This window comes from Chaetodon trifascialis, chromosome 21 (assembly GCF_039877785.1).
Source record: "Chaetodon trifascialis isolate fChaTrf1 chromosome 21, fChaTrf1.hap1, whole genome shotgun sequence".
Lineage (NCBI taxonomy): Eukaryota > Metazoa > Chordata > Actinopteri > Chaetodontiformes > Chaetodontidae > Chaetodon > Chaetodon trifascialis.
In genome coordinates, this window is record NC_092076.1 from 9,588,989 (window position 1) to 9,615,782 (window position 26,794).

General features: G+C 42.6%; 2 protein-coding genes across 3 annotated transcripts in view; one reads left to right on the forward strand and one right to left on the reverse strand.

Annotated features, from left to right (window-relative positions):
* The window catches only part of afap1l2 (actin filament associated protein 1-like 2), a 36,268-nt gene that overhangs the window by 2,838 nt on the left and 6,636 nt on the right, over positions 1–26,794 (reverse strand). Inside the window, exons 2-13 of one of the 2 annotated variants that reach the window (XM_070991261.1) lie at positions 20,207–20,335; positions 16,395–16,457; positions 14,017–14,108; positions 5,928–6,039; positions 4,037–4,248; positions 3,021–3,200; positions 2,809–2,895; positions 2,582–2,666; positions 2,373–2,477; positions 1,678–1,889; positions 258–403; positions 47–158 (exon numbers count right to left, since the gene is read on the reverse strand). In XM_070991261.1, the coding sequence (XP_070847362.1) occupies positions 47–158; positions 258–403; positions 1,678–1,889; positions 2,373–2,477; positions 2,582–2,666; positions 2,809–2,895; positions 3,021–3,200; positions 4,037–4,248; positions 5,928–6,039; positions 14,017–14,108; positions 16,395–16,457; positions 20,207–20,335 (1,535 nt within the window). Of the gene's footprint in view, positions 1–46; positions 159–257; positions 404–1,677; positions 1,890–2,372; positions 2,478–2,581; positions 2,667–2,808; positions 2,896–3,020; positions 3,201–4,036; positions 4,249–4,722; positions 4,807–5,927; positions 6,040–14,016; positions 14,109–16,394; positions 16,458–20,206; positions 20,336–26,794 lie in introns of those variants that run through there. The other variant, XM_070991262.1, reaches the window with a different exon arrangement.
* Positions 11,571–13,088, forward strand: LOC139350130 (kelch repeat and BTB domain-containing protein 13). The gene has a single exon (XM_070991263.1). It carries the CDS (start codon positions 11,571–11,573, stop codon positions 13,086–13,088), a length of 1,518 nt encoding a protein of 505 aa, XP_070847364.1.

Here is a 26,794-nt window from a genome sequence, read left to right on the forward strand (position 1 = left end):
TTGTGGTTCTAGATAACTTGATGGTGCATTTTATTCTGCAACATACCTCTGGATCAGCTATAGAAGCCACATCATCATACAGTTCTTCAGAGTTGAGAGGGATGGAGGGTGGGGTGTCTATGTAGGTGTTTGGCTCTGAATACCTCCTCTGCATCAAGCTGGAGAGACACACAAACACAGACAGAGATGTTAAATATTGTGTCTCAGTCTATGCACACACCAACGTCCCTGTAACTGGACAGAAGGGAGGATCTCACTATAAAGAAGTCCTGGCAGCATTGACGATGCTGGAGATCCTCTCAGCGTTGACGTAGTCGTACGTCAGCTCCTCGGGGTCCGTCTTGCTCCCCGTCTGCGACAGCAAGAGGCCCAGCCAGTGGCCCATGTCTGCGGACGTCTTCGCCTGAGGGAGGAAAGAGTGGAACATTCAGTTCATACCACACACTTGCAACACCATGAGATTAAAACCAGCTTGTGGTTGATGTCGGATGCCGTTGGTCACTTTGCATTAATTAAGCGATTGCTACAGCATCAGCAGTATTTCAATATGAAAAATACTCCTTTCTCTCCCTGTTTCTTGTCTGCCTCATTTGTCACTATCAGATAAAGGCAAAATGCCTTAAAAAAAATTTTTTTTTATATAGTGAAATGTCCTTGGCTGAGCTGTTCAACTCATCTAAGAAATGCTGTGAGACATAGTGGCTAGTAAAGATGTGAACTTATTTCTAGGTTCGCCATTTATTACCAATAATCTATAGAATATAAGTGGTAACACCTTGAAAACTGACACATATTCAATATGTTTTATAAAACAGCAAAAACAGCTTCTAAATTACACCCAAAACAAGACACCAGCCTATTATTATCATTCTAGAAGAGACAAACAGCTCATCTAATAGAGCTGCCTGAGGTGTAAAAAACACATGATGTTGATGATGACTTCTCTCAGTTAAAATTAGCTTGTTTGTTGTGGTTAATAGTAGAACTGGGGATTAATAGATTAGTGAAATAAAAACACCCCATAACAAGAAAACAAAACAAAACATACTAAACATTAAATTCCATTGGTTATGACCAAATCTGCACTGCAGCAGGGTGGTACTGGAAGCCTAATGAAAAAGGGCGTAGCATCGGTCCCCAAAATCCCAGTGCATCCACACCCTTCATACACACACACACACTCATATGAGCCAAACAGACCACCCTTGTGCGCACGCATATATTACATAGGCTCAGGTTGATGTCAGCAGAGGGTGATTTCCAAATGAGGGCATGTTAGTGCTCGGGTTCCTATACGTAGCCGAACACCACTTCTCTTTTTGAGAAATGCTGACATTTGTTTTTCCTATTCAAGCCATGTTAGATGTCTGGTTATTTCTCCTACGGAGCAACGCTGAAGTGAGCTCTCATCTGAGATCAACATCAAACGTGCTGCATCTCACCATCACGGTCTATTTTCAGTCGAGCTTGTGACTCACCAGATGAGTTTGACACCCATAACTGACTGATACCTTTCACGTTGATGAAAGAGAGTCAAACTATTTATTCTGGAGAAAGATTTGTATCACTAAACATCTGTACTTTTATCCAGCTTTTACAGTCACAGCACGGTGAAACTGTGAAATCTAAATCCAAAACATGTGCAGGGACGCTGCAAAAGCAGCAGTGGTCGTCTACCTCTAGGGTTGCCAGCTGCGTGCCGTCCATGTCGATCCTAAAGGAGTACAGGTGCTCAGGGCTGGGGTCGGGCAAAACGCTGCAGCCCCCCAGTGTCACAGCGGGCTGGCTCACTTTGTTCTTGCCCTTGTCCTGATAAAACCACAGCTGGCCGTTCTTGATTAGACACCAGCAGGTCCGCCACTGGCTGTTCACCAACACGTTGAGGTAGCCTGACAGAGAAAAGGTCATGAGGTGCCTGCGTCTCCTCCTGGTTACTAAGACTGGACGAGACTTCTTCATAGTGTGTTGGGTGTAGTGTCATAGTGTTTGTCTTGCAGGGTTGACCTCACCAATGGTTATCCATGTTTGTTTCACGTCATTAACCCACTGATTATCTTTGGTTATTGCTTAACAATTTGTTGTGGCTCAATCTTGATGGTTGAAAATAATCAAATGTACTGCTTGTGTTGGAAGAAGACAAGACAAGACAGACTGAGTGGAAAATGCTGCAGATGGCAGAGTTTTTTGTCATAACAGTCAAATTATGACTACGTGTTTTTCATCAGAAGGCTACATGAGAAAATACTGATATGTTTAGTCTGGCATAAAGCAACCACACATAGATATCACCCAACAAGAGCTCCAGAACAGAAAGTAACTGTGCCAAAGGATTAGAAGTGCACCTGAGGGACTATCAGTGGACCTCTGCTCACCTGAGGTGTCCACACATTTCTCTGGGCTCTCTAATGAGGAGGGCTTCTTCTTGCCGATGTTCATTAGGTTGCTGAACTTCAAACCCGTGCCGTATTTTTTCTTCACTGCAGATGGCAAGAGAGGAAGGAGAGGAGTTTTTAAAAGCGATTTTGCTGTCAGGTACTCACGGCAGCAGGAGGATGTGCCTAAAAGCTGAGGAGTGACTCACCATCTTTGTTTTCGGGAGTCTCAGCGTGGCTGTCAGTGCTGCTGCCGCTCTCTGAAGCCACGGAGTATCTCTCACTCAGCTCTCCCTGAAAGGTCATGTCGACATTTACGTCATTTAGGAAATGCAAATTATAAAACTGTTACAGAGCCCTGTGGTCCCTGTTGTTTAAGTAAAAAACTCCTCAGACCTCTTCTACTGGTGCACTGATCTTAGAACGACAGGTGTACCTTTGTACAAATGAGCCTTGGGGAGTCAGACACAGAGTGCTGGGGGTCACAGTTTTCAGCTGGCTTGGGGCTGATCTCCTGGATCACCTAATGAACAAAGAAGAGGATGTCATCATCAAAACTGCAGGAAATCTTCAGCAAATGAACGCAGCGATGAGTCCACGACTCGTGAAGAGTGATGCTGCCCCGCGGGGCATTTTTTGAAAGATTACCCTCAGCCACTGCTCTGTCTGCTCTTTGCTCTGCAGAGCCAGCACGATGGCCTCCCCTCCCACTGGAATGATCTTCAGTTTGTGCTCTTTTCTCTTCAGCTGCTTCTCTTTGTACACCACACTGCAGCCCAGCAGACTCACATCCAGCAGAGGTGTCTGCTCCTTGGAGCTCTTATAGCACTGAGAGAGGCAGAGAAAACGTCACCTTTGTCATTTTACAGCACGAGGGCCGACTGCAGGCCCGCTGATGCTATCCGTGTTTTTTATCAGAGGAGCTCATAATCCCTTAATGACTAAGCTCAATAGATAGACACTAAACCTGACCCTCCTGTTGGTTTCTGCTGTGATGCGTTCAGGGGAATTTTCGTACAAGTCCACAAATATTTACACAACCTCAAGTAACATGAGTCATGATTAACATGCTTACAAGGACCGCACCTCACCCGCGAGTGACCAGCTAGTATGTTACTGGTTTTTGAAAGAAAGAAGCTACAAGCTGTTACAGTTTCTTCAGCATTAAGTTGCTAACTTTGTCTGGCAGCTTTCATACAGTGCCTTTATCAGAGACCTGTTTCCCCGCACAGCTGTGAGAGTTGCATTTATCTGCCAAAGTGCCAAAATGTCTTAATATTCTTTAAGGTGTTGCAGTTCCAGTCCTTTTGTGCATTTTGGCTCCTTGGCATGAGGGGCTTTCTCATCATTCTCAGCCTAAATGAGGAGAGAACCATAATAGACTATCCTACTACTAAATCTGTTTACAAGTTGATTTATCGGATTCATATTTTCCATGCTAAAAATAAGTGGCCGGACGAGTACAGCACGTGACAGCTAACCATGGAGCTTTAAATATATTTTGAGGGTCTGCTTACTTTAACATGATCTTTGTTCCATGTTGAGTTACTTAGAATTGTTAGATCTGTAAGGAGAATATAAACAAACCCTACCCTTCATAAAACCCTCTATGCTCATGGCCATAATAGTTGAACACAGAACTGTAATTCAGATTTTTCACCCACCAGCAGGCGATGGTCTTTGATGACACACAGCTGTTTGGCCCACTGGCCAAGCCACTTCTTCCTCCACAGGAAGGCACAGATCCGAGCGTCCTTCATCAGCTCAATGGAGGCCTCCGCTGACGGCCACTGGTGCTGCGCTGACGGCGACTTCCCTCTGGTCACCTCCTCCTCGTCGTAGGACTCGTATGAACTGCTAACAGCGTCCCCATCATCTGAGAAACAAACATCAGCAACATGACGCTGTGACTGAAGGAACTAAAGCAAGATGGCGAAGGTGATTAAACGGCATGAGTAGTAGTTATACATGTTACGCTGTTAAATGGGTTTTAAGGACCAAACAATGTCAATGTCTGATTTCTTGATCATGATGACATTCTCCAGTGGAGCAACAGTCAGGCTGCAAATAAGCCGTTAAAGCATTGGTGGAAGATGGTGACAGAAAAAAAAAGACATGATGAAAACAAAGAAGGATTGAGGAATTTGATAAGATGGGACCGATTAAAGACTCATGTCACAAGTCTTGACGTGAAGTTGTTTTTCTACATGCAAGACGCTGCTCATGCTGGACAATGAGGACCGAGACATGCCGACCGGGCCGTGCACATTCTGGCTCATGCCTCAAACAACTGCAAGACCAAGACACGGCGTGCATGAACACACACATCCAGTGATAGAGAGGTAGCTACCCCTGTTGATAACGGCATAGACCACACTGTCAGAGCTCTGCACTCGCATCCAGGGCCCTGAGAGGAGGCCAAAACAGTCCAGATCTACACAACGTCAAAGGAGACAAGAGGAAGTAGAAGAAGAAGAAGAAGAAGAAGAAAGTAGCACGATTGGAAAACACTGTGAAGGAAAATGCCTCTTTTTATATTCATAGAAAAGATAGATGTACAAAATCTTTACAAACTGCAGCACACAACAACAATAGAGGCTCACTGCTTAACTAGAAACCTTTTTAGCATTTCAGCAACATTCTCAACAACAGGAAACAAAAGCAAAACTTTAAATTAATTCACTGTCAAATCAAAAAAAAAAAGGTAAACGCATGAGAGCTTTTCTGGCTATTGAAAAATGATGCCTGAAGATGTGAGTATATCATGATATACCGTAATCTACCAATAACTAAAAGTATTGTTTATTGCTTGGCTCAGAGATGGCAATAACATGCATCATCTGGCCAATCACAAACAAATATTCTCTGCAGCTGCGGTATAATGATATTTCATCTGTGCAGCAATTCTCAATACATAGCTTCAACATTTTAGGTTTCAGCTGTTTATAGAAAGTTCTCATGTGTCCCCATGTGCTACATTTGCGTAATTGAACGTATTCACCACAGCCCAACGTGCTAACTGGCCTACTGGACCATTTAGAGCATTTAGAGCAAAACCTCTTATAGAATGTGGTCATGGTGTCGCGCTGTATTCTCAATATGCACAGCTTGTGTTACGCTGTAGGTCTGACGGTACATGAAACCGCTTTCTCAGAATACCAGACGTTTTTCCAGTCGAGAGTACATGAGAAAGTGTTACTATAGTGTCTGTCTGCTTCCATTATGGTTACCTAAAGGTCAAACGCCACATGACTGTCATGGTACATTTCAGACTAACCCGACTCATTGGTTTTAATATGAAAACACAGCCAAAATACATAAAACCAGCAAAATATCACTTAAGAAGTGATTCCAAAGTCTACCTGATGAGATACCAGCATTTCCATGATGATGTTTCTAATGACGTGGGTCAAATATGAGGAAGGAACGCCATTTTCACAATACTACTGCACAGATCCTTCGCAGTAGCATTGCAGCTAACAATCCTTCAGCTGGGCCTCTCTGTGAATAGTCTAAGTGTCCATGGCAAACAGGTGCGTGGGAAGAAGTTCTTACCATTGAAAGTTTCCTCATAGGGCTGAGCTTCCTCATAGTAACTCTCTGAAGTGTCCATACAGGCTGGAGCCGGAACTGCAGGTAAGGGGAACGGCTCCCGACCCACCACGCCCTGACGGAGGAGAGATGGATGGGGGGGGGGAGGTAGAAAAAGAGAGACGGGTGAGGAAATTTAAGGTTTTTATCTCTCAACTTGACATCAGTGAGCCCTATGAAAATAGAACCTCCAAACAAGGAGGAAAATGTCCAGGTGAACAGCAGCACTCATTCACACACATGCACACACACACACATTACCAACATGCGTCCTGCCCCGGCAGGTTGAACATGTGGATAATCCAGCTGTCACGTCAGGAGAAAGTAGGGAATTCCTCATGTAACCAATCCTCGTCTGACCCTGTGCACTAGAGAGTTACATGCCTGCCCTTGGGGAAGTGTGTGTGCGTGCGTGTGTGTGTGTGTGTGTGTGTGGGCCCTGTGGCTTTCCTGAAATCAATCAGCAGTCTGGCTTCACTTCTGTCTTTCTTCTCGTCTCCTGTGTGGCAAAGACTGTCTGTCTGCCCCTTCCCATACTGCTGGAAACCACCAGACTCTCTGCTGTTTGGCTGTTTGAATGAGTCTCAATTCATTTATTTATATCTCCATTACTTTCATTCTCAGCTGCAGTCAGTTAATCAGCTCCATGATTCCAAGAAATCTGCCATCACTTAAGGATGGTAAGATGTGAATCTTGACAAATGCACCCTTTAGACTGTATGTTTAAACCCAGTTTGTTTAAATGTTTAAAAGTAGAAATTCAGGCTACACTTTTAGTTTCTAGTACATAATATGCAACACTTTAAAAAGTTAAGACACAGTAGCTAATTGGGCACTAGCATTTTTCATGATGCAAACACCACTGTAAGCAGATCAACTACATTCCACACATGTGGTTACTCCTGAAAATTCTGGAGAAATTAGGAGGCAACAACACCACGTCCAGTTGATAAAATATTTCAGAGATACAGTCACAGTTACTCGGAAACAAATGTTTTTTTCTGGAATTGTGAAACTGGGAATTCCATCATCCGATGTTTGTTCCAGGCCTTGAAAGCAACAAAAACTTCTTTTGTGAAACACATTCTGTCACCAACCTGTGACCACAAGTCTCAAACTATCTCATATCTACGGCAGCGGGCTGAAGATGGCAGATATGCAAGTTTTGTCTTGGTACATACTTGCTGAAGATGAAATCTATGCATTCATCAGAGTATAAAGAGAGCAAAGAGTTGGATGATGGAAAGGTGGATTCTTCTGGGGGTAAACAAAGATGTTTATGTACACTTATCCCTCTCACAGGTTATTCTGTAAAAGGATTTCAAGTATTCTGCTCATGCGGCACAAAACAAAACATATAGGATACGTCACCTGAGGACACAGCTCATGCATTCACATTGCAGAGATCTGCATTTTAAAAAGTGTTTTCTCAAGTGAGTTCTGCGAAGCTCTATGAGTTGACTGACAAGAAGCGATTTCTTAAATATATCTAATGTTTCCTCCCGCTTCTGATCTGAACACGCCGCTTGTATTCCTTCATTTTCACTTCATTTCCCCCACGGCTGTCACAGTCTGGAGCTGCATTTATCACGCAAACCGTGCCTGAGAGAGGCAGGCTCTGTGGACAAGCCTGAGCTTTCGCAAAGCTGAACATCTTACAGTATCTCATAAGATCAGTCTGTTTAATTAAGGGTGGAGATCATATGGTCAAAAGTACTTTGTGTCTCTTCCATGTAGCGCCGTTTGATAGAGCAAAAGCTGTTCCCTCTGTGAAATCAAGTTTGTAGCAAAGCTGACTCTCTAAAAGAAAACTGAAGAGGCAGAGATATATTGCGTTCGGCGGTTACCAGCCTGTGGTGGGTCGTCAGATACCACGGTGCAGCGGTAATAGAATTACTGCTTCAGTTTAGATTTACAGACCAACAAAATGCTGAAAAACAAATCAAATTTGTCTGTATAAAAAAAAACATCATTTCTGATGTGGGCAGTTAAAGACAGTCAGATCCCAGGAAGCAGGGAATTCCCTGCTTGTGAGCCCTTTTTCCCACAATATCTAACTAACGCATTCCCAGTAATACATAGCAGATGCAGTAAGCCGTCACAGTAACTGGCGTCATGCTGTGGACCAACATAGTGACGGTGCCTTGTTTGTGTGACTAACTTGCATGCCAGAGAGTGGAGGAGAGGATTCACGAAAAAATGCGTGGGACAGAGATATTATCACTGCGGTTTAAGGAGGATTACGTCAGTTATGCATTATGGAGCTGTGGAGGTCTTTTAAAATGCGTGTATCAGCAAATACAAATGTCAGAATGGTGCATGAGCTACAGTTTGCTCTCTTCAAAATGACGCAATGGGCTGAAAATATAGAGAAAAGTTTGTGTCAAATGTAAAGTGAGAAGGCTGCACTTATTTGACACACAGGTGTAACTAATAACACTGATGAGGGGCCATCTTGTGCTGGGATCACACCAGCAGCGAGGCCAAATCTGTATGTACGGTGCAATGGAAGACATGAGAGACAGGTGAGCTGCACCAGGTTTATTCAGTATGGAAAGCCGTCCTTGCTTGGTCAACTTTTAAGTAAGGGATAATGCCCTTCGAGGTGTCCATTATCAGAAATGAATGGACGACGCGGAGGCGTGAACCGTCCGACGCGAAGCGGAGGTATAAGCTTTCGCTTATACCATGGTCACTTACGAAAGAAATAAATATTAGATCAATTATTAATACGTTAAAGTTGTCTTTTACCGTTAAAATCATATGTTTTTCACAAGTAGCGGCTGAGTGGACTATTTAATATCTCTCGTTGTGATGCGTTGCCAAGGTAACCGGCTCTGGCCACAGAATGTGCAGCTTGGTCGGCGCAGCTGTTATATTAGGCCTAATCAGTGCAGGGAAGTGAGATGATTGTTAACGTTATGTTACGTAATACAAAGTATCATTTCGGAGGGCAAGTGCACCTCTTACTGCTTGTGTATGTCCAGAGGATGATGCAACATTTTGTTTCAAAGAATCAAAGTCCACAGATAGTTTCCTAAATCGTTTTTATTGCAAGAAATTTTATCCACCATTGATCATTAAATGTGTATCAAGCCAGTAAGTCTATCCTAAATCATTTTTATAAATATTATCCACCATTCACTCTGTATCAAGCCATTTTCTGTTGCCATGGTTACCAACTAGTGTTTGAGCCAGCGCAATAATTTAGAACAATCAGGCTATTTGACCGGAACTTTTTATAGGTGTCCTATAACACTTTTTAACAGACATCCTGCAGCCAATCAGAATCGAGTATTCACCCAGACCATGGTGTAACCCATGTTTAACTACAGCTAACGACAGCTAAATGGAACAGAGCCACTGCTCATGATATTAGTTACATCCGTGCTTTCATGCCGGCATCTGCCATGAGAAAGGTCTGTACATTCACTCATCTATTTCGGCTCTTTAAGCCATTTAAGCTAAATGTTCACAACTTATCGCCTATAGATGTCCGGATGTACACAGAAAAACCGTTTCAGCCCGACAAAACAAAGAAGCCTACACGACTGAGCACCATAAATACTCTGAATTGTTAAGGGGACAACAGTACACTTAATTGGCTTTTTCAGACGCGGGCCGTCTAAGCTTTGATAGAGAGCAAGATGGACGATGTCATGAATCACAGAGGAACAGAGTGGAATTAAGCCAGTTTCACAATGATGGAAACAAACAAGCCTTTGGATCAAGGGATCCAGTAAAATGTGTGTCACTGACTTTCACGTATTACTCGCAGACATGTAATCTATGTTATTTATAGAGCTCTTTTTGATCATGAACTAGGTCGTGTGAATGCTAGAAATATTAGAAAACCTAAATCATCTACAGTATCTAAATCATAACAAGTAGGGACGAGAAAGAAAAATAATTACAAAAGTATTCATCTGATAAATAATAAAGCCACAACACGGTACGTTATGTCATTTTGTGGTTTTGATATGAGCACAGGCTGGACTTAATATATTTGAGCTACCATTAAAAGAGGTTCCTTTGAGAGTATCTGACCCCAAAAGTAAGAGAGACAGCTATAAAAGCTCAAATGCTGACAGGAGCATCATAAGAAAAAGTGATTCTTCTGAGAAAAAGGCTGTAAAGTGTAGTGCGCGCACACACACACACAAAAATACACACACAACAGCACTAACGGCGTAAACTGCTCCACAGTGAAAAAACAGCAGTTCAGGCATCTGTTATTAATTAAAACAAAGAGCCAAGCATTCCAGAGCAGCAGCAGCCCCCCGGACCGCCCACCCAGCCTTATCTGTACCTTCTTTTTCTTTCTTTCCCATTTCACAAAAAACAAACAAACAAAAAAAAAACACCACACACTAACTCTGCCTGTTGTTTGGTCCAAGGCTAAAGAGGAGCACAGTGAGCCGGTCCACATACCAGCTGCACTGATATTAAACAGAGAAGGGAGGGGGACATGCCAGGTGTGTGTCTCTTAATGTATTTTCTCCCAGAAGACTTTGCTCCAGTCACTTTAGCCCCCTTCCTTTCACTTCCCACACACACACACACACACACACACACACACACACACATCCTCACCACAGAAACATCGGGTAGAAGGAATGGATCGAGGAGTCAGAGCATAAATAACAAAGCAAGGAGAGGGGCGGCGGAGGAGGAATAGGGGTGTGGTGGAGGGGCTTTGAGTAAAGAGTGGGAAAAAGAGCCCAAAAAGCGAACAGTCAGAGGAACATGGAAAATCCCTGGTTCCCATGCCAAGAATCCAACACAGTGAAAACACACACACACACACACACACACACACACACACACACACACACACACACACACACAGTGTATCTGAGAGCCTGCTGGGAGCTCAGAGCGGAGGAGAAGGTAGTGATAAAAATAATCAGTGTGGCTCAGCTTTGAAAAGGCAGATTCAGGAGAACTCTCTGGGCCTTTGCTATCTCTCCACCACTTGTAACATGTGTCTTTTTGGTCAGAAACACTTCTAACTGTTCTAATTCAAAGCATGAATGAATACAAAAAAACCCCCACCTTTATTGGAGGGTGGAAAATTCACATGATTGTGCACGACTGTTGTTGTTTTTCCACGACCTTGTCTTCTTGGGAACACTTCAGCCTCTTCTATTTTTGGTTTCCCCTCCATTTGTATGCATAAATGTCTATGAGCAACCAACTTAAAATATGCAAGTATAAATAAAGACAACACACGTGTGTATGACTGACACTGAACAAAAGTGGATGTAAAAGGGCAAATCAGATAATCATGAATATTTCAGCAGATACTTAAGCTAGCCAGTTATATTGTGGTTATGCTGATCACCAGTTGCCTGCAGCCACATTACCGCTTTCTGTGCATGTCAACAGTTTCCCTTTTCCTGCCTGACGCTTGCGAGTGGCACAGCTGCTATCTATAGTACAACGCTATTTTCAGAGCATGCAGACGGGACGCAATGGAACTCTCACAAAGCTTTATTTACCGTCCAGTTCTGGGGAAAATATGGCTAATCTGCACTCAAGTCACACACTGTATTGTCGCTTGAGAGCCTGTTTAAGGAAGAGAAAAGATTTAAGGTTTAAGGGATCATGGAAGTGCCTGAAGGCCTGCGAGTCAACCAGGACACTCAGGCAGAGAATGCAAGCCTCGATCTGGAGCACAGAGAGCAGCAGGCGGGCTGGGTGAGAGTGAGGGTGGAGGAGAGCTGGTTCACGGTGGAGCGGGCCTTGCTAGCGAGGTGCAGCAACTACTTCCGCGCCCTCTTTCACTCGGGGATGTTAGAAAGTCGCCAGGATGAGTTCCACCTGAAGGGAGGAGTGCATGCAAGGGGTTTCCTCATCGCCCTGGCTGTCTGCAGGGGAGAGGTTCCCCCCATCGGAGATCCGGATGAGCTTGTAGAAGCTGTGGAGTGTGCTGCTTTCCTGCAGGTTGCATGTTTGACGCAGCATCTTTGTGACATTATTGACTCAGACAACTGCCTCTTGCTTTACCATGCAGCCTCCATCTTTGGAGTGCAGTCCCTCTTTGACAGCGCTGCTCTTTTCCTTTGTGATGCTTTCGATGATTTGAAGGAAGCAGCAGAAAGCACATTACCCGAAGAACTTCTTGAATATTCTCAATCATTGTCTCCTACTTCTTACATTGCTATAGGCACACACTCGCCTTCAATGGAACTGCTGCACGACTCCTTCAGGGTCGTTTGCTACCTGGATGAAAAGGCGGGAGAGTGGAAGCATCTGACAAACCTCCCCACTCTCTGTAGCACCTCCATGGCTGGAGTGGCAGTGCTTGACAATCGACTGTACATTGTGGGGGGAGTTTACGGTTACGGCAAGGACACAGTGGACGGCAGCTTCTGCTACAACCCCGAGTCAGGGGTCTGGACTTCTCTTCCAGGTCCCCAGCAACCAAGATATGACTTCACCCTGCTGGGGCACGATGGCCGACTCTATGCCATCGGCGGTGAACTGCAAAAACGGATCATTTCCACGGCGGAGAGTTTTGACGTTAAGAAGAGAGAGTGGACATTCATACAGCATGCACCAAGGCCTGTAGCATCTGCAGCTTGTGCTGTTGCAAGACGGCGGATGTTTGTTTGCTTCTGGAAACCACCAGACACCACCGATATCTATGAATACACGCCAGTGGAAGACGAGTGGAAACTTGCGACGACAATGATCAAACCTCAAAGCTACGGCCACTGTATGGTGGCTCACAGGGACAATTTATATGTGATGCGTAACGGGCCTTGTGACGACTTCCTGCGCTGCCTAATGGACTGCTACAACATCACCACAGGCCAGTGGACAGCCATGCCCGGACACTACATCAACAGCAAGGGGGCGCTGTTCACTGCAATGATAAGGGGGGACTCGGCATTCACAGTGAAACACATGCTAACTCTTGAATACACTATCACTGGTAATGGATGGAAGCCCCGCAAGCAGATGAAGGGATTTCCAAAGAGTGGCTCACTGTGGACGTGTTTACTCAGGCTTCCCAAGACGGGACCAGTTATACCACAGCTGGATGCAGAAGGGAAGGAAGAAGAAATGTCTTTGCCAGACACATCTGACAGATTTGTGGAAGCTTTACCACAACTGTGAAATTACTGCTAAACTGAAAAACAATGGCATTTTTTTAGGGTTTAAGTCTAGGCATAAAAAAAAGAAAAGATTGTGGAGATTGTGACACAAATGTTCCTCATTTCAGTGCATTCACTTTCACACGCACACACACGCGCACACATGCACACGTGCTGACACTAAGCATTTGTTCTGATTAGCAACAGCTGCTACTGTAGTTTATATTAGGGGAGGCCACTGTGTGTGTGTGTGTGTGTGTGTGTGTGTGTGTGTGTGTGTGTGTGTGTGTGTGTGTGTGTGTGTGTGTGTGTGTGTGTGTGTGCAAGTTCAAAGGCACTGACGGGATGTTCTAAACTTCTCATTCTCTACGTTTTTCCTGAAGTCACACTGGGCCAATTCAGGAGCCAATGGCCTCCCAGTCAACATTAAACACACCACAGCTCGCTCACACACTCTTGGATACTCACTTCTCCAGGTTTGTTGGTCCACGAGTGATTAAATACCTGTTTCTGTGGGAGAATATGTTTCACATAGCCTCAGGCTTGTGACTCTGAGGGTTGTGGGAAATGCTTTTGGCTTGTATGACCACAGACTGCATTTGTTTTAGCATATTAAAAGCCAGTGAAATTCTCTGGCAACATGTGATATCAATCCATCGTACTTTATTTTCAATACTTACAGTGTGTGGTGATAGTAATGTTCTTACTGTATGATGTCAATTACATTTAAAGTTGGAATTTGTCTTTGGGCTCCTTCTGCATACTGATGAATTTCATGATTTCCACTGAACTTTCCCATGTACTTTGTTGAGTTCAGCAGCCCTACTGGGGTCAATTATACTGTTACCATTCCCACCACGGTGGCAGGGGTTCAAAAAAGCTGCTTGTGTTAAGACAAATCATCTCACATGATAATCCACTCTGATGCAGCCAAGCTGGTGATCACTTACCACTCTGGGGGGTGGCAGGTTGGGAAGACTCTTCTGTGGGACGGGGACATATTTTGCTGCTTTTCCGTTGACCAGAGCATCTGATTTGTCGTCTAGTCATGAAAATATAGAGTGGGAGGTCAGCCATAGCAGAAATATTAAGTTGCCGATTTATATTGACTGTTGTGCGATGAATGTGCAGGAAAAGATCAGTAAAAGAACTGGTTCATGACGCAAGTCCAATTTTTATTCTTGGTTGGGGATACCAAGAAGCACTGATATGTTGATATGTATCGGAGACATATCAGTGCTTCTTGGTAACATCAACCCTTCCTATGAGCACAGACCCTACATTGTTAGATTACAGAGACCACAAATCAAGCAGAAGCATTATTTGTATGGTGGCAACAACCATATTACACAAAACAAACACCACAGACCCAACAATAAAACTAAAAGCAGGCTTTGCATAAGACATTTAAGAATGATCTTTTTCTGTGAATTCGCCCTTTCATTAACAACTGCCAGTGTTTCACGTACATTAGTGGTTCTCGACCCTTCTGGCTTGCAGCCTCCTTAACAAAGTTGTTTAACATTCAGGGAAAATAATTCTGAAAGTAATTTGCAGTCTTGCCAAAAGTTAAATGGGCAGATTGACACCACTCTCATGTCATTCTGTTACAGCGAGCAGATGGTCAGCTCAGTTAAGCATAGACAGCTAATCGACTTTCAGACCCTGTCGGTATAATGCGTCAATCATGGTGAGGTGCTGCTAAGTAGATTTTGTTACTTTTGGACAAAGTCAGGCAAGCTGTGTCCCCCTGCAGCCCGCCTTTCCACTGAGAAGAGCTAACGTTCTGCTGACTGTGACTCAATATTAGGGAAGAGATATGAGAGCGGTATCAATCTTATTTGCAGGAGTGCCAATAAGTGTATAACAATAACTCCTCTATCTTCAATTCTTTCATCTAGTTTTGACTCGAATACTGATTTGTGATTGATGTAAAAGGGGAGAGCTTTGAGGCTTTAAAAGTTCTCAGCATAACTGTCTCAAACAAGAAGATTGTTAAGGATTAGATAGTGAAAACCAAAAAGTTTGGACATGTAGACCTCATGAATTTGCTCAGCACATTGAGTAAAACTTGCAGTCATGTTCCTTTGCTGTAGATCAAAGTTTCCTTGCGTCATCATAAGAATGGAGAACGAGCTGAACTGAACACAGTATAAAACAATCTGTCAGTCTTTTTTGATTAACAGTGTTTGACTGTAACATTAAAGTCTAAAATGTCTCTGTCATGCACGTTACCTGGAACAGAAAGTTCAGGTTTACCACATGATCAATGATTAAAAAACCTCAAACATCACATCTCAGCCCCCACTTTCCATCAGTCTCTGTGAAACAAAACTTGTGGCTTAGCTAGCGTCGCTGCTGAAAATATGTGTGTTAAGTCTGCTGCTCACTGAAACCACATTCTTCAACACTGTCCAAACAAAACAGGTCAGTCTCAGAAGAGAGGAGCTCCGAAGAAACAGGCAGGAAATGGGGGTGAGAGGTGGGGGGCTGAGTGGGGGCTGCGTGTGGCAGCTTATTCTGTCTGCTGTTCACTTCAATCATGTCAAACTGAGTATGAGGTGCAATAACACATCAAGTATGCACTTATCTTTGACCGACTTGGACTATCTCAAAATGTTGGAGCCTTGTCTAAAAAGAGTAGTTCCAGGTTGCAGATTACACTCATCATAACTGGATAGACGCAGTCGGTAAATGGATACTCCTTGTAGTCACATCAAGAGAGTCTAACTGAATTGAGCTTTGCTTTTTAGTGGACTTTGAGCTAAATGCTAACAGTAGCATGCTAACAATGATGATGCTAATATGCTATTGGAATTTCCCCTCGTGGGACTAATAAAGGAATATTGAATTGAATTGAATGCTGATACTTAGCGAGCATCGTTTACCATGTTAGCCATTTCAGTTTGGTATATTAGCATGCTAACATTTGCTAATTAGCACCAAACACAAAGCACAGCTGAGGCTGATGGGTACTTGGTCATAAACCAAAGTATTGAACAAATTAAAATTTTGATGAAAATGTGAACCTCATTGTCAGAGCTAGGGAAAAAGGCAGAAGATCCTCAAAGTCACACATTCATGCCTTCTGGGGAACACAAAATGTGTATAAAATTTCATGGCAATCCATCCTACAGTTGTTGAATTATTTCACGGTTGGACTCAATGACACTGCCATCCATAGAGTTGCTAGCATGGTTAAAAAAATCTCGATATTGTATGTCTCATTTTCAACAGAAAGAATAAAACCTTTTTCTTCACAGATTATATTTCAGATGCTTTTAATATCAGTATCACACTTCACAGAGGAACCTTTTGAAACTCACACCTTTGTCGTCTTTGTCCTTCCCACTGACAATGACTTTGTTCATGTAGATGTACTCCTCATCACCTGCATGGAGACAGCAAAAGGGTAGTTAACGGCCGACATGAGCTCATACTTCAGACAGTTTTACTTTGTATGTAGTTAGCACAAACAATAGCCATTCAAATACCAGCAGACAACACATGAGACAAATATGCACCATTGCATCAGCAGTATAACAATCACAGTATTCTTACAGACCTGCGACAGGCTCTACATTTGTTTAAGTCACAAAAGGAAGAAGATTGTTCAAACTGGGGCACCTCTTCAGCCTATGCACAGCTGCTCCACAGGGCAGAGCTCTGTGCATGGTTCTCCAGTCTCAAAATCATTACAGCTTCAATCAAACTGAACATATGGTATGTGATTCCTGCATGTCACTGAAAGGTTGCTCACCTTGACTTTAATTCAAGCAAGTGCAACCTCCTATACTCAGGACAAATTCGTTGCCTCATCAAATCTAATCTCATCTAATAATCTAAAAGACTTGGGATAGATCTATAAGCTAGGAAAAACTCATTTTGTTGTAAATCCTCTTCCACTATAGTGAGCAACTCTGAGACAGACCTCAACATATACTGTATACAAAGTAACTTAAGTGTACACAATCACAAGAAGAGCATGCATATTTAGCTTCTGAAGGAATTTACTTGGAGCTCAGATGGGAAAATCTGACTCTACCTTAGAGCCAAACAAACTTTCATCATGTTTGTCAAAAGCCCAGGATTAAAGGGGAACTTGACCCAAACAAGTGGCCCATTGTGCAGACAGATGGGCCCATTATTGACACCCACTTTCACCGTGGCTGGCATTCATCGGACATTAGTCAGAAAACTCCTTGCCTGCACAGATAGAGCACTGTGTCACTTCTGTCTTTGAAGCTTTTAAGATTGCACAGCTAAATATACAATAGAGCTTCTAAGACCAGTCTAGACTTCCAAATAGTTTCAACATTCAGTACGGTTTAGTCTAAAATTACACCTCCCACTCAATATCTGCATGGGATTTATATTCAGTGACAAGAATTAGGAGTGATCCAAAAGGAGTTTTCAGCTTTATAGTCATAAAAAGTCAGAATGAGCAGTATTCAAAATAAGACAGCATTGTAATTACAGTCACAGACGTGGTTTCCTGTGACAACACTTAAAGTGCAGTGAGTTTTAGCTCTTGATCAGGGCTGTCACTGCAGACTGAACTTGACTTCTCTTTGCACTCCAATGTAAATATTTACAGGTCACTGTGAGCAATGGTATCATTTAGGCAATGAGCGGAGATGATGAAACCTCATGTCATACACCGACGCTGGAGTCAGCTCAGTGAGAAAAGGATTGTGTTTGCTTTAATGTTGGCCTTAACATGGTGGAGTAATTACAAGCTGGCGAAGACATCGCCATAACATTGCCACATAAACAGTTTGAATGAATGTCTTTTCTCAAACAATAAACCCTGTGGTTTTGGCATAGCAAGCTCCAGCTGGTTACTGTAACCTGTAATGGGAATTTGCTCCGGAGCAGCAGCGCAGTTTTGAGGAAGGCTGTTTCATTGAATTAAATATTTTAGCTGACTAAGATTATACCCTGAGAGGAAATCAAACAAAACTGTAACATTGGGTGATACTCTAGAGAAAGTTTCTCCTTTGAAATAGATAGCGTGAGGTGAAACCAAACAACAGCAGAATGAAACAATGTTTTGCCTGTACAGTGAAAACAGATTTTTCGGGGAACAGAGTTTGAGATGCTATTTATAAACCGCTGCTCAAAGGAAGTGAGCGTCCCCAGAGGATAAATGCAGCTTCGGAAAAATGATACAGCTTGGAGCCAGGAGAGGAAGTATGGAGAGGCGAGTCCAGGACCTGAACATGGAAAAGCATGACTGCTGGTGTGTGCTGGTTCGTGTGTGAGAGACAGAGGAGGACAGAGAGGGAGTAGCAAAGCCCACGATGGCTTTTTCAACTCAGAGGTGACAAGAATTGGGCCACAAAGATCAGAATAAAGCACAAAGTGTGGCTTTTCCCCAGACATCACAAAAGCAGCACTCATTCATTATTCCCAAATAATAATACACCTAGAGGCTGAGGCTTGGATGAGACCCGGTGTAGCACTGGTTCACTAACTAACTCACATCCAGGCACCATAAATCACATCAGCCCACCAGCAGTTGCCACAGTTTCATGTTGAGTGTCAGACCCAGTGAACAAGAAAAACAAACTTGTCTTTAGCTGTTTGACAGGATACGATAACAGGCCATGCATCACTTCGGGATGAAGCAAGAGGCACTTTGTTTGATTATAGGCTGCATGCAAACATACGACTAATAACCACAAAATAAAGAATGTCAACCTGATCATTTTGCAATGGGACTGAAAAGAAATGCAGGCAAAAACACTGAATTCAACCACCACAATAAGGTTTCCAGCCACCATAATGGGATAAAAGGCCCCAAATGTATTTGTTAATGGAAGCCTGCAAGAGTATAATTATTACATGGTGGTTACTGAGAGTTTAAAAGAGCAAAATAATACCAGAGTGGCTCGTTCAATAGCTTTGTTGAGGCCAAATGGCCGATGTAAGCTCACTGAATTGTGGGAAACGTAGGGCATGGCCGCACGTTGCATAAGGTGCTTTGCATCAAGGTAGACGAGCTGCCAGTCAAAAGCTTTTGAATGTTAAATTGTCATCATTTGTGGTTAACCCTCGACCAATTTAGCTGTCATGAAATCACAAATATCGCCACATCAGGAAATATAAGTTAGGAACACTGAGGAAATGTTTGAGAGGCTTTTAGAGAGGACCAAACTCACCAGCTGGAACAACTTTTATCCTGATACCTCTAATGCAGCACCTTCAGCAGATAACAAACCTATTTTTCCTATTTCACAAATGGCCATGCCTTATTCTTTTGAAAGTGTCTGACAGAGCTTGCCAATAAATATATTACCAAATACAAATATTTACTGAGATTTCTTGGAGCTGCACTCTACAGTAACTCTTCAGCAGCCTTCATGGGAGGTAAACGTCACCTCGTAACACAGAGCAGGCAAGATTTTATCCTTCTCACATATGAAAGATTGTCTTACATTGAAATAACCAAAGAAAAGAAAAAGTATCTTGTGGTTTACGCAATCAAATCTGGGAAACTCACAGACCTTTTCTCAGTTCACTTGTAATTTCTCATTCTGGGGGATTTGCAGGACACTGCTGGAGATCTAATTAAAAATACTAAAATAAAAGATGGCCTTTGTTAACATCATTCTACTTTCAGATTTCCAAATATATCTAACCACTCATTTCAAAACCAGGCACAATAACTTTCTCTTCCTATCTTCCTATTACAACTCTTATGTTATGAGTTAAATTGTAGCACGTCCGGCCTGTTTCCAGTCTTTCACTTTCTCCACGTCTTCGTTTTTACTTGCACACGTCAAAAAATTATGCAAGATTTCCCTTAAAATATCCATCAAATTCAGTTCCTGAATTGATTCAAATGAGAACAAGGTCATGCAGTTTCAGAATTGTATTTCCCTACTTATCTAGGCTGCAAAGATTTAATATTTGTTGAAGCGGCTTTGAAAGATGTTATCATATACAGGCGTGCACTCCTCATTGTTTACTGACTGGTCTGGGAGAAGCTATCCGCTGAGCTCAGGTTGATTCAGTGGATGCTTTCCTGCCTGCAATGTTTGGAAAACTAAGCCAGTGAGTTTATTAATCTACATTTTCAGTGCAAATAAGTGCTCTACTCTATATATGCACTATATCTCAGTTATTCCTTCATACCATTGGAGGCTCTGTAGGACTGGAGGAGATCGGAGAGCAAGCCCTTCTGGACGGTGGCATTCCCACTCAGGGTCTCTTTGTCCAGGATGAGCAGGAAGCGGTGGAGCTCCATGAGGAGCTGGTCCAGCACTGGAAGCACAGACAGAAAAGAGGGTCTCAGAGGCATAGCAAAATAATAAAAAAAAATCCTTATGCTTAAGAATTAAAAGTAGTATTTAAACAATGGCTTAAGACCAGGACTGTCAAAGTTCCCATCAACAAGAAAAACAAGCAACATGAAGCCTGTGAAGCTCATACTTTTATTTACGGCTGAGAACAGGGAGTTCAACACAAGGACTTGTGTTTGAATTCAGCTGCTAGTTTGTTAGCTATTTCATTCTCACGACTTGGCTTTTGTGCATCGAGCTGTGAGCTGCATGCCAACATTTAACATGGGAGAGACTCTTCAGAGGTTTTCAGCTGGCACCAGTCGATAACCATTCAGACTTTATGTCATTCAGTTATTGCTCTCATCTTGTTGCTATTGACAGTTGCAAGTGTGTTAGAGGCTGCTTTGGGAGTTGCATGGGTTTAGTGAAAGGTCAAGTCCAGAGGAGGGAGGAGCCTGGGGCCGAGTCGGCGGGGCCACTGTGTCTGGGTGCAGCCCACACACATCCTTCAGGGGTCAGCGCTGAGCTCACGGCCCTCTCCGCTGTGTGGGGAGCTCTTTGTGTTTCCCTTCGCTGTCTCTTGGCTTCATGAATAGGCCCCTTGCTACAGTGGGCCTCAGTGTGTGAGCACTTCACCAAAGACGAGACAGAAGGGGGATAAAGAAGAGAGACTTTATTAAAAGAAAAGGTGGGGCTCATATCAGAGGGGGTGTCATGCTGTTCTTAGATACTTGAGTGTAAGACATCCCTCACAGAATGTAAGCCATTATTTTGATGTATTCTTAGTTTGATCTCTGTATTGTAATAAGCTTTGCCATCATTTGTTTCCACTTGGCTAAAGTTAAAAATAGACATAAATTTAACCACAGAAGTCATGAGCACATACAGTTAAGCTAAAACATAATTAATTATGTCAAGTGTTGCATGAAAAAGTACTATTTTCTTATAGCCAATATTCTTATGAGAAAACTACTAAGGTCATATGTTGTATTGCACTTGAGAATATATATATAGTTTAGAAAAAATACTGCTGCCAATATGGATAATAAATAGTGTTATTGCACAGTTGAGAGAAATATACATAAATGGCACCAGATGAAATAATGTCAGCAAATTTTAGCATTATAAACAAAGAAAAATAGCTTAGCTTAGCTTAGCTTAGCATAATGACTGGAAAAAGCTAGCCTAGCTCTCTCCAAGGATTAAAAAATACCATCATATCTGTTTTCAAACAAAAAAAATAAGCATACACGTTCATAGCCAAGCTTCAGAGGTGTTGGTATGCATATTTTTGAACTTTTAAGAGAGACAGGCTAGTTCTCTCCCCGTGTTTTTTACATTTTATATTAGCTAACCAACTGCGAGCCAAACCTTGGCTTACACACTTGGACGAGTAAAGCTAATTATTAAACGGCCAAGTCCAAAGCTCGACTCAATAACCATTCATATGTGAAAATCTTTTGACCCTACTCAAGAATTGAACTGCAATCCCCATAAAATAAACCACAAATCACACAACTGCTATCAGCAGAGTGAACGGCTCCTCTCTGTTTGAACTCTTCTAAAACTGTCAGCTAGTCTGTTTTAGTGGCTCCTTCCGGCTCCAACTGATCACTAACTGAGCCTTGTGGGGGAATGTACTCATGCCCTCTCCCTCCTACACTCCCACACATCAAAGAACCTCTGCAAAGTTGGGACATTTCTGCAAAATAAGGTGTGAAACCCTGGTAAGCTTTGCCTTTCGGAGATGACGAGAGGCTTTCCCAGAGCTACAGCAAACTTGGTTGTTTTTAATGACTCCTTCTCAAGCTGAGTCAACTTCTGCTGAGAGGCCCTATGGTAGGAGGACCTGCACCATGGAAAACATCACAGGTTTGGACATATACACACACACACACACACACACACACACACACACACACACACACACACACACACACACATAGGGGCTGTAAAGTAATTAAAATCAGCTTAAACAACGATAAATACCCTTAAAAACCGTTACAATAATGATTAAACCCACACACATTTACTTTCAATAAATTTCCAATAGTTGTTTAGCTGCTGTTGTTTGGCTGCTCAGTATGAATCTAAACATTTTTCCAGCTTCTCCTCCTCGTGTGTTTGCAGAGATTGACTCTGATGGCCTTTTGGATTGGGGGACCCTGGGAAACGGAGTCAGCTGACAGGACAGGGAGGTCTGTAGCAGGCCGTCTCTGTGGGCTACGGCTTGGCCAGACGCCCACTGCACATCCAGTGAGTGACCACAGCCTCCACAGCATAAACAGTTCACTTCTGTAGAATGGCCAGAAGGAATCTGATAGACCAGCCAGAGCGCTACTGTGTTTCCAACGGAGGAAATATATTCCTGTGATTCAATTAAAACCCAGTGAAAAGGGTGCAAGTAAGAATCTAATACAGAGCACACTTTGCAGAATAAAGTTTGTGTCAGAAATCAGTTGGATTTGAGTTTGTTTCTCTTCCTCATGCCTGAGGGCGTACTTCCTGGTTTGCTTCATTAACAGGAGTTTTTGTTTGATTCCTCACACCATTGAGATATCCACTCGCAAAGTGTTACAGTGCTCTGATAAGATGCCAGGTCAGTAAGGTGTATTTGTGATGTCTGATTAGGTTGAGCCAGGAGAATGAAACTGAATTGAATGAAGAATGAATGGAGACGGGAAATTGTTCAAAACCTGTCAGGCTGTCTGAACACTCGTACTGGTCTGTTATTTTAAATGTAAAACAGTGACACAGTGGCTTAAATTTTAGTGGAATCAACCATGAAAATCCACTGCAATATTACTTATAAGCCTCTAAAGTCTATGTTCAGTGCCATCTCAGTCTCCATCTGTTTGCCTAGTCCTATCCTGGCTGTGGTAAACAGAAAAACGACTCATTCTTTCAATTTGGCTGAAATGTCTGTGGTTTTATTCCAAAAATAACCAAAAGACTCTATAAATGTCTTTCTGTGCATGTCTATCTGTGCACCCATCTGTGCATCTGGACTACACATGATCTTTTTTATCTTTAATAGCATTCACACACAGCTGCTAACCTCCTGTCTGTGAAGAGGAAGATGATCACAAGGTCTTAATGAAAGGCGAGTTCATGCATCTTAAAACAGTGCAAAATGTGTAAAATCAATTCTTTATTGGGTTGTATAGAAGGGTAAATCATTACTTGGACTCATGTGGGGATATGGGGGTAATCCAAATTCAAAACTAACCAACACAAGTCCTACAAAAGGTCAGCAAAGGAATTAAATTAACAAAAATAGGACTGCATTCAAAACATGCATATCAAAATTATTTCTGAATAATGGGCTTTTCATCCAAAGAAGAGAAGGCATTGGACTTGGGTCTGTAGCACCATTCTCCTTGTCGGATTTGAGCAAATCTTCTGCTGAACGAGGCAACAAGGGGGTCTTGTCAGGATCCTGGCAGCACTTTTTATTCTGAGAGGCTTGAGGTCCTGCATCAACACTGATGGACTGCATCTTAGCACAGACGAGCACAAGCAGCTCATTTCATCAAATTAACGAGGCAGGCATGGTCTCTCATTCCAATCAGACTTGCCTCCAGGTTAAATGCGGTGCTGATATCCTTCTTCTACTTTTTTTGAGGGGGGATCAGACTTGAAAACACACTGGGTGAATATAATATGACAAGAGTCTAATCAGCTTTCCACCGAGTGCAGTTTCTCTCGCAACAGCAACTTATACTGAACAATAATGAGCATCTGGAGTGACACAAAAGACTCCGGCATTCCTCTTATGCTCAGTTAAGCTTTGAAATGGCCATATGGGACACCGCAGTGAGAAAAACTCTTAACTTGTTACTTAAATAGCAAAAATAAACTCAAATCTTTAGCATTTTACCACCTCTTTCTCTTTTTCAATGTGCTACTGGTGTGTTCTTCCCTTTGTCTTTCCTCATTTCTTAAATCAAACTGGCCCCATTTTCATGTTTCATCACCTCCTTTCATCTGTCCTACTTCGAAAACAACTCCTCAAATTCCAGCTTATCAATTCACGCTCCAGGAAATATCCAGTTTTTCACTGATGCAATATTTGTGCTGCTTTCAAGCATGTTTATGTCTTTGATCAACAGTGGAAAAAGTCTCCCTGCCCTACAGCCTATCAATATGTTTTCCTTATAGAGTGCAGTGAATGTTATTTACCATGCTATCAGTGGGCACGCTGGTTAAATTACTCTGAAAAATCACATAAAATGAGTCAGTAAAACAGACATTTTTTAGTTAATTGGAAAACAATTAAAGCTCAAAAATGCAGATAACATATAAATAATGCTGACTTTGCACTGGCAACCAAAAAAACAACACAGTGTTTACTTGTTTAACATGATGAAGTAATGAAGGGATATTAAATCAGACTTAGCTAACTGCAAAACCATCTTTCGCTTTCTTGAGCAAGCACTTTGCAAACTCATGAAACTTGTTTACAGCACAGCTGTCACCATTGCTCGTGATAGAGATTAACTGGCAGTTCGTTTGAATGTGATTTCATCCGTTTGGCTCTCCGGTCGAGCAGCTGCCCCAGTATCCTCTGTAGAGGAGACAGCAGTTTCAGACTACTGTACTTTGACTATCATTTCAACTTCATACTTGTTAGACAGAATAAGGTCAAGTTTTAACATAAAACTGTCACAAATATACAGTCCAATCCAACAGGCAATGTGCATGTGGCATTCAAACCTGCAAGGATACGCATATTATTAATGATCACTGACAAATAGAGAAATCTAAGTTTAAAAAGAGTTCAGCCATAGCGCCATATTTTAGTTTTAAGTTCTCACTATGTTGACGTGTATGATTCCAGTGAATAACTTCCAGTCACAAACATGCTGTCTTCACTTAGAGACTGTTTTTACAGAGGAGTACAGAGGACTGATAGAGAGCTTCATCACAATCACCTGAAGCTTGAGGTGAACTACAACGCTTCAAATATGGATGGTTCAGCAAAGAAGCTGCAAATTCTAAAATGTGGATGTTTCAGTTGCAGCAAATGAAACAAAGCACTGAGACCATCTTGTGACTAAGCTACAACCCCACCTAAAAGGGAAGTGGGGGAAAGAAGGAGAATTGGAACCAGTGACCAAACATGACAGTAAAACGTTTGGACGATTGGTTTTCTACACCGTCACAGATTCAAGGTGCTTCTGCTTTAGTAGACCGGAAGAGAAACAGACAGAGGCAGAGCTCTCACACACCAAACTTCCGGGGGAAAACACACGAATGACATTCGACTGCAAGAAGGTGCTACGTATGATTGGTTTGTTCCAGCCCAAACTTCCTGTGGTGAGAGGAGCAGATAATTGGCTGATACCAATGCTTGAATGAGGGATCAAACACCGATCTGATTGGGGTTTCATGCCTATTGGCAGGCTCTGGCCTGTCCCTCTGAGGCATGCTGGGTTCAGCTGTGGGGCAGGGACTGCGTGGACATGGCTGGATTAATCCAAGCTGTGTTTTGGTGCTATTACCATAGGAACCTGAATGAAAAAAAGCGGGTGTCAACTTGATGACTTCAGAAGAGGGGCAGCCTGTGTTTGATAGCAGCACTGAGGGAAGTTGGGGAAGAAGTGGACAAAGTGACACAAAAGAGAAGTGAAAAGTGAAAGAATAAATTGAAGGTGGAAGCAAGATGGTACATAAGACATTACAAGTAAAAGAACATGAGTCCTTTCTCGTGGGATTAAGCCCACGTAAGTTTTAACTCAAAGGCAAAAATGATCATTTCAATATATGAGAGTGAAAATGAAACAATGGGAGTTGGCAAATATTGTTATCACAGGTTTATCTTGAACAAACAGCCTGTAAGCTCTTTAAATCAAAGACTTTAACAACAACTTCCTTATAACTGTCAGTTCAACTTCTGTACACCACACAGCCATTTTTTATTTTCTGCCACGCAACACTGCGATGAACTTTTCTTGTCAGCCCCTCATCTCTGCAGCATTCATCTGATCAAAGGCGAGCCTCTGTTTCTCCATCTTTGTCACCTTTTTGTTGTCTCTTTAAATAAAGATTTGTATTTATATGTCATAGATACTGTATGTACTGTAGGAAAGCTAAGCCAAAGCCAACTGGATTTTGCTGTTGCTTTGTGTGAAAGGAGCCCAGGGAGGGATGTCAAGATAAGGAGCTGACAGGCCACCTCCTCAGTTCAGGAATGGCTGCTCTGGTTTGACAGAAATGGCCTCCTTCACTGCCATTTGCCCAGTATGTGTAAATCTCTCAGGTCTTTAGGTGGACTTCTGAGTCTTGACCTGTGCATTCCTGCATATACTGCTTTACTTATGTTACACTTTTGGATCTAGTTAGAAACAAAATAGCTCCAAGAAGAGAAACAAGCTGCATCTTTAAGCCCAAGGACTCACAATGGGGAGGAAAAACAGACTCAAAAGTAAAATCAGTG

Coding starts and splice junctions, on each gene's coding strand:
- LOC139350130 (XM_070991263.1), top strand. CDS start 11,571: ATGGAAGTGCCTGAAGGCCTGCGAGTCAACCAGGACACTCAGGCAGAG.